At 43.8% G+C, this 16769-nt stretch overlaps 1 protein-coding gene across 1 annotated transcript in view; it reads left to right on the top strand.

The window, feature by feature from the left end:
* The window catches only part of nectin3a (nectin cell adhesion molecule 3a), a 68239-nt gene that overhangs the window by 27191 nt on the left and 24279 nt on the right, over window positions 1–16769 (top strand). The window contains exon 2 of the mRNA XM_035792159.2: window positions 10969–11316. Coding sequence (XP_035648052.1) covers window positions 10969–11316 — 348 coding nt within the window. The remainder of the gene's footprint in view (window positions 1–10968; window positions 11317–16769) is intronic.

Below are 16769 nucleotides of genomic sequence, written 5' to 3'. Positions count from 1 at the left end.
TGTACTCATCATCAAATGTATGCAGGCCTACAGCATGTTCTAACATCAAACTGTTAACATCTTCCTGTACTGCTGTACTCATCATCACAATGTGTTCTAAATGCAAATCCTATTGGATGATTTAATGACATGAGTTGTAATTCTGACATTGCCATTTAGCCTAGCCTAGCCTGTGTGTGTGTGTGTGTGTGTGTGTGTGTGTGTGTGTGTGTGTGTGTGTGTGTGTGTGTGTGTGTGTGTGTGTGTGTGTGTGTGTGTGTGTGTGTGTGTGTGTGTGTGTGTGTGTGTGTGTGTGTGTGTGTGTGTGTGTGTGTGTGTGAGTGGTTTTATTTGGGGTGACTGTATTTGACCCCAGCTCTAATGCTGACTCAATGATGTGTTGGGTCAAGCCCTCACTATCATTGTCTACACTGCCTGTTACTCCATGCACAGCCATGACCTTGTTCTCCTCCACTCTGACTCACTGCCTGACTGCAGCCATGACCTTGTTCTCCTCTCCTCCACTCTACCTCACTGCCTGAATGCAGCCATGACCTTGTTCTCCTCTCCTCCACTCTACCTCACTGCCTAACTGCAGCCATGACCTTGTTCTCCTCCACTCTACCTCACTACCTGACTGCAGCCATGACCTTGTTCTCCTCTCCTCCACTCTACCTCACTGCCTGACTGCAGCCATGACCTTGTTCTCCTCCACTCTACCTCACTGCCTGACTGCAGCCATGACCTTGTTCTCCTCTCCTCCACTCTACCTCACTGCCTGAATGCAGCCATGACCTTGTTCTCCTCTCCTCCACTCTACCTCACTGCCTGACTGCAGCCATGACCTTGTTCTCCTCTCCTCCACTCTACCTCACTGCCTGAATGCAGCCATGACCCTGTTCTCCTCTCCTCCACTCTACCTCACTGCCTAACTGCAGCCATGACCTTGTTCTCCTCCACTCTACCTCACTACCTGACTGCAGCCATGACCTTGTTCTCCTCTCCTCCACTCTACCTCACTGCCTGACTGCAGCCATGACCTTGTTCTCCTCTCCTCCACTCTACCTCACTGCCTGACTGCAGCCATGACCTTGTTCTCCTCCACTCTACCTCACTGCCTGACTGCAGCCATGACCTTGTTCTCCTCCACTCTACCTCACTGCCTGACTGCAGCCATGACCTTGTTCTCCTCTCCTCCACTCTGACTCACTGCCTGACAACGTCTCTGTTGCCTCTTTTCTTCTCATAATTTCTTCCATAATTTCCTTTCCCTTTCTTTATTTTGTTCTGTCTCCTCACATTACACATTAGTTTTGTTTAGTTTTTGTACTAACAACACTCTCTTCTGCACAGATCTCATTTGTCTGCATTCCTCAACTCTAAGGTCTTTAGATCTAGTTTTGTCCTGCATGAGTGTTAATTGACATGCTAATCGATTCATGGAGTTTGCCCACATCTACGTGGTGTGTTTATCCCATTGCTCATGTTTGTACTATAGCTTTGTGTCTCTATCTCTGTGCAGTCTCTTGCTTCCTCCAGACCAGACTGTGGAGAGGAGAGGACTACAACCCAGGGAATATGCAGGTTCTTTGGGGAAGATCGAGGCCATGTCAACTCTGGGTGGATGGGTGGGGGAATTTGGCTCATCAAGTGGCCAGTGTGCAATGTTTTAGTTGGTTGCCAAGCAAACTGGAAGGTTTTGATTTACCATTACAGCGTCTTCGTTCAGAGCAGCTTGTCACAATTAATGGCGTCAGGAGGGAGAGAAACAAACAGAAAGCGCGCTTCAAAGGGCCAGCATAGCATATCCTTTTCATGAGTTCATTGCTGCCCTGCCTGATGGGTTCTCAGGGTTTCCATCCATATAGGGACCTAATATCAATTTTAGTTCTGCTTCCTCTGTCTTTGTAATCTCCTGTCTTTAGTAGGCTTAGGCTATTCTCTGAGAGTCCTCATAATATGTTAATTGGCATAACAATCATCAATTGATTGTTTGGGCCTCTTTCCCTTAGTCATATTGTTCATTTGATTCCAGGACTACTACCATGCATGAAGGCTTCAGTGTTTCCCCTAGTCTTTTTCCTTGGTCGGGCAAATTCAGGGCTGTAAACTCCAAAACATTCCATTGAAACCAATAGAAACCACATAATTTAGGAGGGCGGCAACAGAGCTAGGTTTATTCTCCTCCTACGTTAAGGAACAGAGGATAATAAAAAACGTGAAAAAAATTGGTGAGGTGCAGAATGCAGTAAAATATCAACTGTAAGTAAGGCACAACAACATAGGCCTAGGAATGAAGAGCATGGCTTTGTTTTGAGTGAGATCTGAAATAAAAAGTCGCTTACTTCTCCTAGAATAGAACAGTGAACAGATTGTGTCTTTATAGAGAGGCAGTGGATTGGACTGAGACAATGGATGCGTCCCCAAATCCCTATATAGTGCCCCTATGGGCCCTGGTCAAAAGTAGTGCACTACATACGGCAGACGGTGCCATTTGGGACATAGTGCAGCCTACAGTGGCTCCAGTCCGGTCCAGAGGGATGCCTCATTGTTTTTAAAGGTTCTCTCCCTCCCTGGTGGAACAGCATGTCTTGTTTTGTTTAACGCCCTGTTCCCATTTTCTTACCTCCAGTTTTTTCAGATTCCATTTCATAGTTGTATTATTTGTTTTGATTGCGGGCCTTCATCTACAGTGCGTTCTGAGCCAGGGACTCCAAGTTGCCTGCCACACTCCCGTTGTGTCCCAAATGGCACCCTATTTCTTATACAGTGCAGGCAGGGCCCATAGGGCACTTGTCAATGAAAGTAGTGCACTATAAATGGGAGACAACCTAGCAGGCCACACTCTCCTGGCTGTAGTATAGGTGTCCCAGGCAGAAGCCATCTGTCTCACTCCTCTCCTGTGGGGGTGGGGGTGGAGTAGGGTGGTGGGCACAGCACTAAATGCTAAATGCTGTTCTGTAAAACAAACATGGATGGAGTCTAGTTTCCCTGTGTGCTTTGACAGGCCTAGACCCAGAGGCTGAAAACAACAGACACACTGCCTTGATGTTTGCTTGGACTAGGGGGGTGTCCCAAATGTCACCATTTCCCTATATAGGGCCCTGGTCAAAAGTAGTGCTGAATTGGGTATTCAATTGGGTCCTATTTCAGAGGCAGTCCCAGAGGCAGACAGACACACTGACTGTCTTGCTGATTGCTTGTTGTAGTTGCCTAGCTATGTATGTAGGAATGGTGGCACTGTGTGGCAGGTACAGTATGTGGGGCATGCTGCTAGCCTAGCGGAGCTTAGTGGCCCAGTCTCAGTCAGTCTGAGAGGTGTGTCATGCCTGTGCCTGGATCAACATGCTTGTCACACATGCCAAGCATGTCAGTGTATTCACTCTCCTACTACTGCTGCACAGAAAAAGCTGTATTTTTGGTGTGTGTGTGTGTGTGTGTGTGTGTGTGTGTGTGTGTGTGTGTGTGTGTGTGTGTGTGTGTGTGTGTGTGTGTGTGTGTGTGTGTGTGTGTGTGTGTGTGTGTGTGTGTGTGCGTGTGTGTGCGCGCGTGTGCGTGCGTGATGTTGTTATGTTAGGTAGGCCAGTAGAAGCACATGGTGTACCGGGTGCGTTGGTCCCAGGGATAGTCAAGAGTGCAGGAGCAGCTGTTGTCCCAGCTCAGTGTTCAGAGTGGAGTGGAGACTGGCTGCATAGCATACACTGACCCTGACACTCAACCACACCAATACACACAGAGGATACTGTGACAGCACTGCACGCTGACGCTAAACAAACAAAGCACAACACAACTCAATGCGGTGCAATACACACACAACTATTCGGCCATGGAAAGCTCTTACAAACCCCTCACCAGCTAGGCTTGCTATATGATTCACATATCTTCTACCTAAAGAAAATCCCTGAATCATACACACCTTCTCAGATTGCTCACACACTCACCCCCAGTTTTTAAAGTGGAAAGAGTGTGTGTGCGTGCGTGTACGTGTACTAGGGCTGACCGGTTGATTGTTTGTCGACTGGTTGATTGTTTGGTCAATAGGCTGTTGGTCGACTGAGATTCCTTTCGTCAAGCAGTAGCAAAAAATAAATAAATCACGGTGAACAAGGTGGCGGCTACTTTGAAGAATCTAAAATATATTTTGATTTAAAACTTTTTTGGTTAGTACATGATTACAGATGTGTTATTTTATAGTTTTGATGTCTTCACTATTATTCTATAATGTAGAAAATAGTAAAAATAAAGAAAAACCATTGAATGAGTAGGTGTGTCCAAACCTTTGACTGGTACAGTATATCTACAGTAACAAGACAGATCCTGCTTCTGTTGCTTGTTTCTGTTGCTTGTTTGTTTAATAGCCTACTGATTCCGTGAGCACCAAGCCTCACGCAACCACATGTCGGATAAACGATTTCACAAATTCGGCTGTTTTTGATCTTTGCTATGCTGTAATAAAGACTTCACACTTTGTTTTCCGTTAGATGAGCCTCTGGTATTATTTATAATTCATTTAGTGTTTACACCGTTCCAAATTGTCAGAAATTATATTTATAATAATAATAACCCTCCTTTTTCCTTGATCTCCTTCTGGTTATTATTATTATGATCATCATTATAATAATTTTTATGTCATTGTCATTAGTAGCCTTAGTATAGCAGCCTTGCATTACCACCATCGATCTCTAGGCCGAAGACCGCATCTTTTTTAGTCTTAATACGTAACTTACTTAGGCCTATATTTCAATACCTACAGTTGGAAGTCAGAAGTTTACATACACCTTAGCCAAATACATTTAAACTCAGTTTTTAACAGATCCTGACATTTAATCATAGTAAAAAATCCCTGTCTTAGGTCAGTTAGGATCACCACTTTATTTTAAGAATGTGAAATGTCAATAATAAGTAGAGAGAATGATTTATTTCAGCTTTAATTCCTTTCATCACATTCCCAGTGGGTCAGACGTTTACATACACTCAATAAGTATTTGGTAGCATTGTCTTTAAATTGTTTAACTTGGGTCAAACTTTTCGGGTAGCCTTCCACAAGCTTCCCACAATAAGTTGGGTGAATTTTGGCCCATTCCTCCTGACAGAGCTGGTGTAACTTAGTCAGGTTTTGTAGGCCTCCTTGCTCAAACATGCTTTTTCAGTTTTGCCCACAAATTATCTATAGGATTGAGGTCAGGGCTTTGTGATGGCTACTCCAATACCTTGACTTTGTTGTCCTGAAGCCATTTTGCCACAACTTTGGAAGTATGCTTGGGGCCATTGTCCATTTGGAAGACCCATTTGCGACCAAGCTTTAACTTCCTGACTGATGTCTTGAGATGTTGCTTCAATATATTTACATTAATTTACTTCCTCATGATGCCATCTAGTTTGTGAAGTGCACCAGTCCCTCCTGCAGCAAAGCACCCCCTCAATATGATGCTGCCACCCCTGTTCTTCACGGTTGGGATGGTGTTCTTCGGCTTGCAAGCCTCCCCCTTTTTCCTCCAAACATAACAATGATTATTATGGCCAAACAGTTCTATTTTTGTTTCATCAGACCAGAGGACATTGCTACAAAAAGTACTATCTTTGTGCCCATGTGTAGTGGCAAACCGTAGTCTGGCTTTTTTATGGTGGTTTTGGAGCAGTGGCTTCTTCCTTACTGAGCGGCCTTTCAGGTTATGTCGATATAGGACTCGTTTTACTGTGGATATAGATACTTTTGTACCTGTTTCCTCCAGCATCTTCACAGGGTCCTTTGCTGTTGTTCTGGGATTGATTTGCACCAAAGTACGTTCATCTCTAGGAGACAGAACGCGTCTCCTTCCTGAGCGGTATGACGGCTGCATGGTCCCATGATGTTTATACTTGCATACTATTGTTTGTACAGATGAATGTGGTACCTTCAGGTGTTTGGACATTTCTGGAGGCCTACAATTTCTTTTCTGAGATCTTGGCTGATTCCTTTTGATTTTCCCATGGTGTCAAGCAAAGAGGCAAGTGTTTGACGGTAGGCCTTGAAAGACATCCACAGATACACCTCCAATTGACTCAAATTATGTCATTTAGCCTATCAGAAGCTTCTAAAGCCATGACATCATTTTCTGGAATTTTCCAAGCTGTTTAAGGGCACAGTCAACTTAGTGTATGTAAAGTTCTGACTGGAATTGTGATACAGTGAATTATAAGTGAAATAATCTGTCTGTAAACAATTGTTGGAAAAATGACTTGTGTCATGCACAAAGATGATGTCCTAACTGTCTTGCCAAAACTATAGTTCGTTAACAAGAAATTTGTGGAGTGGTTGAAAAACACATTTGAATGACTTCAACTGTATATAGGCCACTGTATTAATCAATCATTTATTTGTTCAACGTCATCACATAACATAAGAGTCATTCATGATTTGAAAGGCAATCAAGCATTTTAGCTTTAAAATAAAATAACAAGGAAACCATTGAAATATTAGCGTAAACAGTAAATAGGTCTGAAATGTTCATATTCAGAAAAGTTCATCACAATTGAATGTGACTGTTTTTAGTCTTTGCTGTAATTAAGGCTGTACAACAAAAAAACGTATTTAGTGTTGTTTTATAATTTATTTAGTGTTGTTTACATTGTTCCAAACAGTCATAAAAATTATATTGTTATCTATACAGCACCTATTTGGCACACATAATATGCAGGCAGAGCTTGCTCCTTGCCTTCTTTTTGTTGATCTCTTAGTATTTTCCATAACTAGTCACATTTTTTCCACACATCTGACTTCCCCTTTACCTCCTGAGCAACCAGTAAACATTCCCCCGTTTCGAGTTTATTTGTCACGTCATCTGCATCCATTTTGCTGTCACGTGTTACGGTGTTCAGAATTTGTTATAACCAATATATTGATTTGATTATGATATGCTATACAGTGCATATTTTTTTTACGTTGAAGCCTTATTCTAAAATGGATCCTAAAAATTACATATTTTTTCATCAATCTACACACAATACCCCATAATGACGAAGCAAAAAAAGTTTTTTTGAAATGTTGGCAGATTTATAAAAAAACATAAACAGGAATGCCTTATTTAGATAAGAATTCAGACCCTTGGCCCTCCCGAGTGGCGCAGCGGTCTAAGGCACTGTGCTAGAGGCCGCCCTACAGATCAGGGTTCAATCGCGTTCTGTGTCGCAGCCGGCAGCGACCGGGAGACCCATGAGGCGGCTCACAATTGGCCCAGCGTCGTCCGGGTTAGGGGAGGCTGGGATGTCCTTGTCCCATTGCGCTCTAGCGACTCCTTGTGGCCAGCTGTACAGTGTTTTCTCCGACACATTGGTGCTGCTGGCTTCTGGATTAAGCAAGCAGTGTGTCAAGAAGCAGTGCAGCTTGGCGGGGTCCTGTTTCGGAGGATGCATGGCTCTCGACCTTTGCTTCTCCTGAGTCCGTACGGGAGTTGCAGTGATGGGACAAGACTGTAACTACCAATTGGAAATCACAAAATGTGGTAAAAAAAAAAATAATTTTTGTTTTTAAATGGTAAAAAAGTATTCAGACCCTTTGTTGTGAAACTCAACCATTGAGCTCGGGTGTATCCTGTTTCCATTCATCAACCTTGAGGTCTTTGACAGTGCATTTCAGGGCAAAAACCAAGCCATGAGATCGAAGAAATTGTCCATAGGGCTCCGAGACAGATCTGGGGAAGGATATCAAAAAATGTCTGCAGCATTGAAGGTCTCCAAGAAGACTGTGGCCTCCATCATTCTTAAATGGAAGCGTTTTGAACCACAAAGACTTTTCCTAGAGCTGGTTGCCTGGCCAAACTGAGCAATCGGGGGAGAAGGGCCTTGGTCAGGGAGGTGACCAAGAACCCGATGGTCGCTCTGACAGATCTCCAGAGTTCCTCTGTGGAGTTGGGAGAACCTCTGTGGAGATGGACAACCATCTCTGCAGCACTCCACCAATCAGGCCTTTATGGTAGAGTGGCCAGACAGAAGCCACTCCTCAGTAAAAAGCACATGACAGCCCGCTTAGAGTTTGCCAAAAGGCACCTAAAGGACTATCAGACTATGTGAAACAAAATTCTCTGGTCTGATGAAACCAAGATTGAACTCTGTAGCCTGAATGCCATGCCTCACGTCTGGAGGAAACCTGAAGCATGCTGGTGGCAGCATCATGCTGTGGGGATGTTTTTCATCGGCAGGGACTGGGAGACTAGGCAGGATTGAGGTAAATATGAACGGAGCAAAGTACAGAGAGATCATTGATGAAAACCTGCTCCAGAGGGCTCAGGACCTCAGTCTAGGGCAAGAGTTCACCTTCCAACAGGACAACGACCGTAAGCACACAGCCAATATAACGCATGAGTGGCTTAGGGACAGGTCTCTGAATGTCCTTGAGGGGCCCAGCCAGAGCCCGGACTTGAAGCTGATCGAACATCTCTGGAGAGGCCTGAAAATAGCTGTGCAGCGACGCTCCCCTTCCAACCTGACAGAGCTTGAGAGGATCTGCAGATAAGAATGGGAGAAACTCCCCAAATACAGGTGTACCAAAGAAGACTTGAGGCTGCAATCGTTGCAAAGGATGCTTCAACAAAGTACTGAGTAAAGGGTCTGAATACTTATGTAAGTGTGATATTTCAGTTTGTAAATTGTGTGTAGATTTATGAGAAAAAAATGTGTGAGATCCATTTTAGAATAAGGCTGTAACCTAACAAAGTGTAGAAAAGAGAAGGGGTCTGATACTTTCTGAATGCACTGTCTGTTGCAGCTTCAGCAACACAGTTGGATATCACACAATACACACTGTTGGTGTTCCGTGGTGGTCATTGTAGAAGGGTGGAGAGAGAGTCAAAGGGTTCTAGTCACAGTCACTCAATGTATTTTTTTTTTTAACACAGCGCAGTAGGTCTGAGTCGGGCCCGGCACATTCAAATCAATTGCGGTCTGAGTCCCTCTAGTCATTTGTGTCTTAATTATTTCATCAAACAGTTTGCTTAAAGCATCAATGCATTTCATTGATTTGATTAAAACACATAGGATGTGTCTATACGTGGAAAAATAAACATTTTAAAATTAGACCAATTGATTGGTCGAAAGAACAGACGACTCTTGGTTGACCAAGATTTGTTTTGTCTGGGACAGCCCTAGTGTGGGGGTGTGTGTGTGTGCGCGCACGTATACATGTGATCCCTGAAATTACAGGGGAGGCAAGGGAGCAGGGAGAGCCTATATTCCCTCTTAGCCAGGATAGCGTAGCTGTGGTTTCCCTCTCATATTCAAGCACCAGCCAGTAGGCCGCTTTTATTAGCTTACTCCACACACATTGGTAGGTGGAAATTTAGATCTCCCAAATATAACTTTAAATTGCGTTAAGAAAACTCAGACCTTACACTGAATGTTTTGAATGGCATTCGTGAAGGCTAGTGCAAGATTTACAACGAGGTGTGCCCCCAACAATTCAATATAGACGACAGGGTTGTAAAAGTTCATATGAACTTAATGTTTAAATGTATACAGTATGTGGGTATCAATTACTCATTTGTGTTATTATGTTCAGAGACATTTGACTCTGGTCTTTCTTGGTTGGAATATATTTTGCCCATGATTCTAGGGATTGGACTAACCTGTAATTTAAGATGTATTTCAAGTTCAAATTAATTTCTCTCAAATTGTAGGCTAGTGATTCATTCAGAGTTTGCTGCCTGTGGTGCTTCTAAATGTTACAGTAGGCATGTATTGCTCAATTTCTTAAATGGTTAGACTAGCTAGTTATTGCAAACATCCAGCACGAGGTGTTAGGCCTATCTAGTAGGAAGTAGGCCTACTGTATAAGCCTCGTCCGAGCCAGAATAGTCCATAGGGCAGGAGGCGCCTACCGGTATCTGCTGTTTCTGTAGCGGGAGGCAGCTTGATGTATAAGTACAACCCCTAGACCGACTAGCTTCCTATCTACTATAAATCAAATTAGCTTATTAGGCGTGTATCATGCAGCTTCTACTTTCCAAGCAAAGGAAAACAAAAAGTAGAGAAACACAATACTGCTGAATCATGTTAGGCTTCATTGCCTCTTTTCCATCCATTGAAGCGGCTGATTCCCACTGTTTTAAAAAATAAATATGTATTTAACCTTTATTTAACTAGGCAAGTCAGTTCAGAACAAATTCTTATTAACAATGACGACCTACACCGGCCAAACCCGGACGACACTGGGCCAATTGTGCACCGCTCTATGGGACTCCCAATCACGGCCAGTTGTGATACAGCCTGCCATAATAATGTGCTCACTGCTCATCCTCTCTCCCCATTGGCTTTCTGCGCCTTTACTCAATCACAGCATCTGAACTAGCCAGCCCCCAATGAAAAACCCACATTTTACATGTTACAGCAAGCTGAAAATAACTCCCAACGTGCATAGACATGAAAGGGCCTTTTAAAAACAGTAAAAAAAAACATCAAATTGCTTTTTATGTTTCATCTCCTTCCAGAAAGTTTTTTTTCCTTTATAATGCTTTGACTTTATATGGCAAGGTGCTCTAACAATTAGCAGCAGTGACAGTGAGGACGTCCTGTGGTGAAAAGGGAGGCTGAATGTCTGTTGCTGTGTGTTGCGGAGTGTGTTGCTCATTAGGAGTGAACACACATTGAGGGGTTCCAGACTCAGACACATTTCCCTGATAAACCCCATCATAAAGCTAAAAGCCCATCCGTTGTTACACTGTTGAAATACCACCTTAATATCACAAACACACGGCATGACTAGTTGTTCCAGAAAGAAGTTCGGTCAGCCCATTCCCATGGGAAGAGTAACATGAGAGGGAAATGACGTGATATAGTAGGTTTCATAATGTAGGCCTACCTCATCAAGGCAGTTTGGTTTCTATGGTTTGGAAGAGGCTGTCGTTTCTGAATAAAAGCATGAAAGAGGAATGAAGAGGAATGTTCTCAACATGGATCTCTCCTGTAACTATGTCTATATCTAAGTAACTGTGTCTCTCCCCTTCCCCCTGTCTATAGGTGTGTGCAGTAACGAGGTGCTGGTCCCAGAGAGGGTGAGTGCTGTGCTGGGGAAGAACATTACTCTGGGCTGCAGGGTGGAGGTGGGCACCAACCTCAGCCTCACCCAGAGCTCCTGGGAGCGTCGCCTGCCCTCAGGCACCATCACCCTGGCCGTCTTCAACCCCCAGTTTGGCATCTCCATCTCCCCAGACTACGCCAGACGCCTGTCCTTCCTGAACCCCTCCGTGCACGATGCCACAATCGTCCTGGAAGGCGTGGGATTTCAGGACATCGGGTCTTACACGTGTAAAGTGGCGACGTTCCCACTGGGCAACACGCAGGCATCCACCACCGTCAATATACTAGGTATGTGGAACTCTTAGACTGCTTCAGACCTGGTCAATTGACCTTATTCCCTTTATAGTGCACTACTATTGACCAGGACCTGCATTGGGCTCTAGTCAAAAGTAGTGCACTATAGAGGAAATAGGGTGCCATTTTGGATGCTACACCAATGGGCCCTAGTCAAAAGCAGTGCTCTAAATGGGGAATAGGCTGTCATTTGGGATACAGACACTCGGCGTCCGCCATAAAGAAACAGTTACTTTTTGTACTGTAGAAGCATATAGCACCAGCTCCATTTTACCTGGATGTCCTTTCTCAGAAAATGTTCTCATTGTCCCCATGAATTATAGGAGGTCAGTTCAGACTTGATAAATATTCATACAGCTAGCCTTATTACTGTAGGAGCCAAATGCCACGTAGATTTACTGACTGAATATAAACAAATCCACGCGTAAAGGTTCCAACTCGTGTGGACACATTATAAAGTAGCACCTTACTGAGAGTGAACTTTAAGGATTGTTGTGCGGTCAGCATGTGTTTCCACCCCTATAATGGTTGATTGGATTGTGGATGGTGATGAAAGCTGCAGCCAGCCAGGCTTCATGTGTATCTCTCCTGAGACTGAGTCCCATATAGCACCCTATGCCCTATGTAGTGCACTACTTTTGACTGGTGAAAGTAGTGCACAATATAGGGAATAGGGTGCCATTTGACACTCGGCCCCAGGCAGGCTCTGATGACTAATGAGGGCTACATTAAGTGCTGCTGTGACAGGATGCTGCCTGCCTCGACTCAGTGTCTGGGCCTCCACAGCCTTCGATTAGCCCACATTTACCTTTAGTCTTTCTGTCTCCGAAATGGCATGATCTTCTCTAGTGCACTGCTTTTGACCAGGGGCCATGGGGAATAGGGTAATTTGGGACGCAACCTTGGCTTCCACCTCTCTTCCTTTACTCTGTGTTGTTGTTTATTGGGGGTGTTTTATTTCTTACCACTGTGAGTGGGTACACTCCTCTTCTGAGAATAATCACTGATATAAAAACAAAAATCTCATAGCTTCCCTTTCAAAAACGGTTGTAAGAATGTAATAGTCTGGGACAGATTTGAATCTTATAAGAAAAGTGCAGTGTACATTCAGGTAATGAAACCCTCCCAACCCCCATTCTCTCTTTCTCGTTCTGTCTCTCTCTCCCACCCCCTTCCTCCTAACCTTACAAAAGGCAACGGGTTACATTTTAATGGTAGGAGGAGCTTTGCTACTTGAGCCTCAAGCCCCCACCTGTAAATAATGGCAAAGGAATAATACACCACCACCGAAACTCTGAGAATTAGAATGACCTTTTGTTTGGGATTGTTATTGCTGACAAGGAAGTGAGAAACCTTATGCAGTTTTCTAAGAGACTGAGTTTCTGCTAAGACTTAAAAGAGAAGACAAGACAACACTTAAAAAAGCTGCATTAATGAAGATGTCAAGTGATGATACTAGGCCTGACATTGCGGCAAACTCCACAGTCTGGCCCAGTCCCACTTTAACCTTCTGAGTTATTGTATCATCAAACCATAAGCGGTCTTCTACTCAGGCACAGATCTCTCTGTATGACTCACTGATAGCCATGTTTTACTGTCCATGACATGCATTTGATGTGGAGCAATAACATCTTCTCTTTTCAGCTGAGTCATAAAAACTAAAAAGAACATAACCTCGCAGCAGTGCAGTGCCATGGCAAGAGGGTCAAATTACATTTTTATGTTTTATTGTTAGAAGTTGTTTCATTAGATAATCAAAATATCCATTCTCTATGATTTACTTGATCATCCAGTGAGCCCCATAAATGCAGAGATTGGTGATAATTGTAATTATTTTTAAGTATACTGATTGATATGTCAAAACTGTGGAGATACTGCATGGTTTGACCACTGGCCTTACAGTTGAACTGTAGTCCTGGTTGGCTGGCTTTGTCAGCCTTTACTATTCAGTTCAACCAAAAATTATTTGCAGCATTTTCATTTAATTTCTGCATTTCCTGCACTAATTTGACATAATTTCCACACTTCCATGTAGGGCTCCACGATATGGGCAAACAATCTCGTCCTTAATTTTCAGTGAACTGTTGAAATCATGAAAATAGAATGATTATTCTAATTCTATAGTTATAATATAGTAGTGGGCACTTTGAATAGTGTTGTTTGACATGATAATGAACGAAAATGCCAGGGAGGAGTTATCGTGACAGGGTAGAAACCTACATTTAATGTTTTCTCTTAGCTTCTCCATGCAGCCCAAAGTGGGTGGTAAACTCAATGTAAAGAACATTTAATTGCACTTCCCCCTGATTTGGTTACAGCAACTTCATGTAGCTAACATATTGTAACGAACCTGTGTTTATAAGCGCGGAAATCGACTCTGCCACACGACCATGCTTTTGCGGCACAGTCGATAGCGCGCCGGACCTCGGGCTCGAAGGTCGAGGGTTCGAGACCTGCTCCCTGCTGTTTCATTACAATATTCATGCTTTGCGTATTCCTCTTTGATTTATAAAATCAAATCAAATGTTATTGGTCACATACACATGGTTACACATGGTTAGCAGGTGGTGAAGAAGCAGCCTTCTTTACCACACTGTGTTGGTGGACCATTTGCTGCACAAACAACAAGCTGATTTAGGTCTACACCATCACTGGTATTATCAGCCTGTATCACTACTTATGTTTGCTCTGACTCATTACATTTATTAGCTAGCTAAACAACTAACTAGCGATTAGCATTAGTGGCTAACAAGATTTCGGCCCAACTTGCGTAGAAAATACAATCTAGCTGTTTGCATATATAAGAAACACAAATGAATAGTGTAATTATATAACGCTAGTGGATTTATATTAAGAAGCAAAGTGAAAACTGCATCGTTTTCTTCAACTTTGTTGCATGTGCTGCATTGACCATTCAGACTGAATGCAAGTATCTGTCTCGTGTTCCAGGAACAACAAATGCGCTCCTTGAGTGACAGGGCGGGGCTAGGTCTGTGTGGAAAGGGACATGGAGAGAGAGTGGAGAGAGATGACTCAAGAAGCGAAGTAAACTATAAAAATCTATGTTATACACTGTATCACATTTAACAAACCAAAACATTCAAATACCGTTATAGAAGGTAAAGTAAAAACCCAAAATGGATCGTGCATCAATACCAGTTGTCAGGCTGGTAGGTGTAACTGGTGTAGAAAGTCAGGCGCAGGAGAGCAGAGATGAGTGAAACAACGCACTTTACTCAACAGCACAAAGTAAACCATTTACAAAGTGCTAAAAGAACGGTTGCCACAAAAACATGGGTGATAAACAGCACCCGGTACAAACCAGCCGGGAAACATACCGACCTGAACAAAATAACAATCACACACAAAGACATGGGGAAACAGAGTGTTAAATACATGACCAGTAATTGGGAAATGAAAACCAGGTGTGTGGAAAAATTAGACAAAACAAATGGAAAAATGACAAATGGATCGGCGATGGCTAGAAGACCGGTGACGTCGACCGCCGAACACCACCCGAACAAGGAGAGGCATCAACTTCGGCCGAAGTCGTGACGCCAGTATATCGTAAAATAAGGTATACCGCCCAGCCCTACGCGTTCATGGGAGCATAGCGGAACTGGGCAGTGCGTGGGTGAGACAGGGCCAACACGGCTCCTAATGCCCGCTCTCTGCCTGTCTGACGGAAAATCATTACCCTCTGCACTCAACAAGATAGATCTGAACCACCCCCTCCTGACAGCCTCTCCCAATTAGCACGTACCCCTGATTTGGTTACACTGGCGGGAAGGGGATAAGGGGGTGGGCTATGGGCTATGGGGTGCCATGATGCCCCCTTAACACAACAGAGCTACTGTGCGTGGTCAGTCAGTGGGGTGGGGAGGGGGGAGTGTTAATTAGATGAGGGTGTGGGGCACAATGTGAGCAGGTTGATTGAGATGGCTGCATGATGCTTGGGCGTAGGAAACAGGTATATTTTTAGAAGAGGGAGTCTCTGGGGTGTCGTTCCTCTGTGAGGAGGGGTACGGCAGATGTCTGGGGGCGATGGCCTTGTCTGGAGGATCTGTATGTGTGCCCCACATGCCACACTGTCACTGTGAAATGAAGTCCAGCAGCTGTTAGTGCCGTGCCCTCTGCAAGGAGAGAAGGAGACCATGGACAGAGAGAAAGAGAGGGGGAAGGAGAAATGGACATGGCAAAGAGAGAGAGCAGGGTAGGGGAGATTCAGTAGCCTAACAACTGACACTAAATGTTTCTGCTGCTCTGTCATTCGCTACAAACTTTAGTCTGAGACTACCGTCATTGAAGTTGTTTGTGGTGACAAGGGGCAGGAGGGGCGTTGTACAAAATAAAGTTGTCTCTAACCAATCGGAGTATTAAAGCCAATGCCAAATTTTCAAACCACTGCTTTACCCACGTGTGTTCTGGCTCTGGCCCAACCCATTGGTTTCTGGACCAATCAGACTGTCCCAAACGTGTTTGCGTTCGGTGAAAGGTCGGGGAGGTACTCAGATCCAGACTCCTTGCAGAGAACAAACTAACATCATTGGGTGTGGCGTAGCGGTTGGCCGGAGCAAAGAATCTGGGTAGCCAGGCAAGAGATTCAGATGAGTAATGATGGAAAAGAAAGGCAGCCTGACAGCTCCTTGAATCATAGATCTAAACACTAGAGCCAATTTGTGGAGTAGTGCTTTCTAGCCTCTCTCCCTCTCCTGAACCTGTGGAATTGTGCTAATGAAATTCCACAAAATACACAACATGCACAGCATCAGATTAGCAAAAAAATGGAATTGCACATTATCCAAACAGGTTGACGCATGAAAGCCTTTAGCCTAGCGTATTTACTTCACACAAAGTTGCCATAAATTCTAAGCACACGCATAATTGGCATTGCTGGACTGCAGACGCGAACGCAGTTAATAAACCCTATAGGAAGCTCCTACAGTATATCCTATAAAATTATTTGTGTCTCTTTGAGCAGTCATTGTGACTCTTCAGACAGTCACAAATTTAGTAGGCCTAGGCACAATTCACAACATAGGCATCTCTGTCACAGACATGAAGCCTGTTAACAATTCAGAGGCATGAGGGAAATGTCTATCTTGTCCTGTCCTAGAGCCTAAGCTATTTTCCTATCCAGTCCCAATCCTACGGAGAAATCCTGACTCATGTCTCGCATGAAAATGAATAACTTTATTCTGTAGGTTGCATTATCAAAGCATTTCTTTCTCCTATGCATGTCAAAATACCGCTATAATGTTTCCCCCTCTTCTCTGCGCAGTCTCGTACTTGCTAGCCAAGTGAGCGCTTCGGTAGAGAATGTGTTATCAACAAACGATATGAGAGTAGATATCGATATTTTAGAACAAGAGTTGGTCCCTGTTAAGATACGTACCTTGATATTGAAAATATTTCCACTCTTTATCTCCCCGTTATTCATGAGCTGA

The sequence above is a fragment of the Oncorhynchus keta genome, chromosome 18, assembly GCF_023373465.1.
Source record: "Oncorhynchus keta strain PuntledgeMale-10-30-2019 chromosome 18, Oket_V2, whole genome shotgun sequence".
NCBI classification, from domain to species: Eukaryota; Metazoa; Chordata; class Actinopteri; order Salmoniformes; family Salmonidae; genus Oncorhynchus; species Oncorhynchus keta.
The sequence above is the reverse complement of the archived record's forward strand: the minus strand, read 5'-3'. Positions and strand labels throughout refer to the sequence as shown.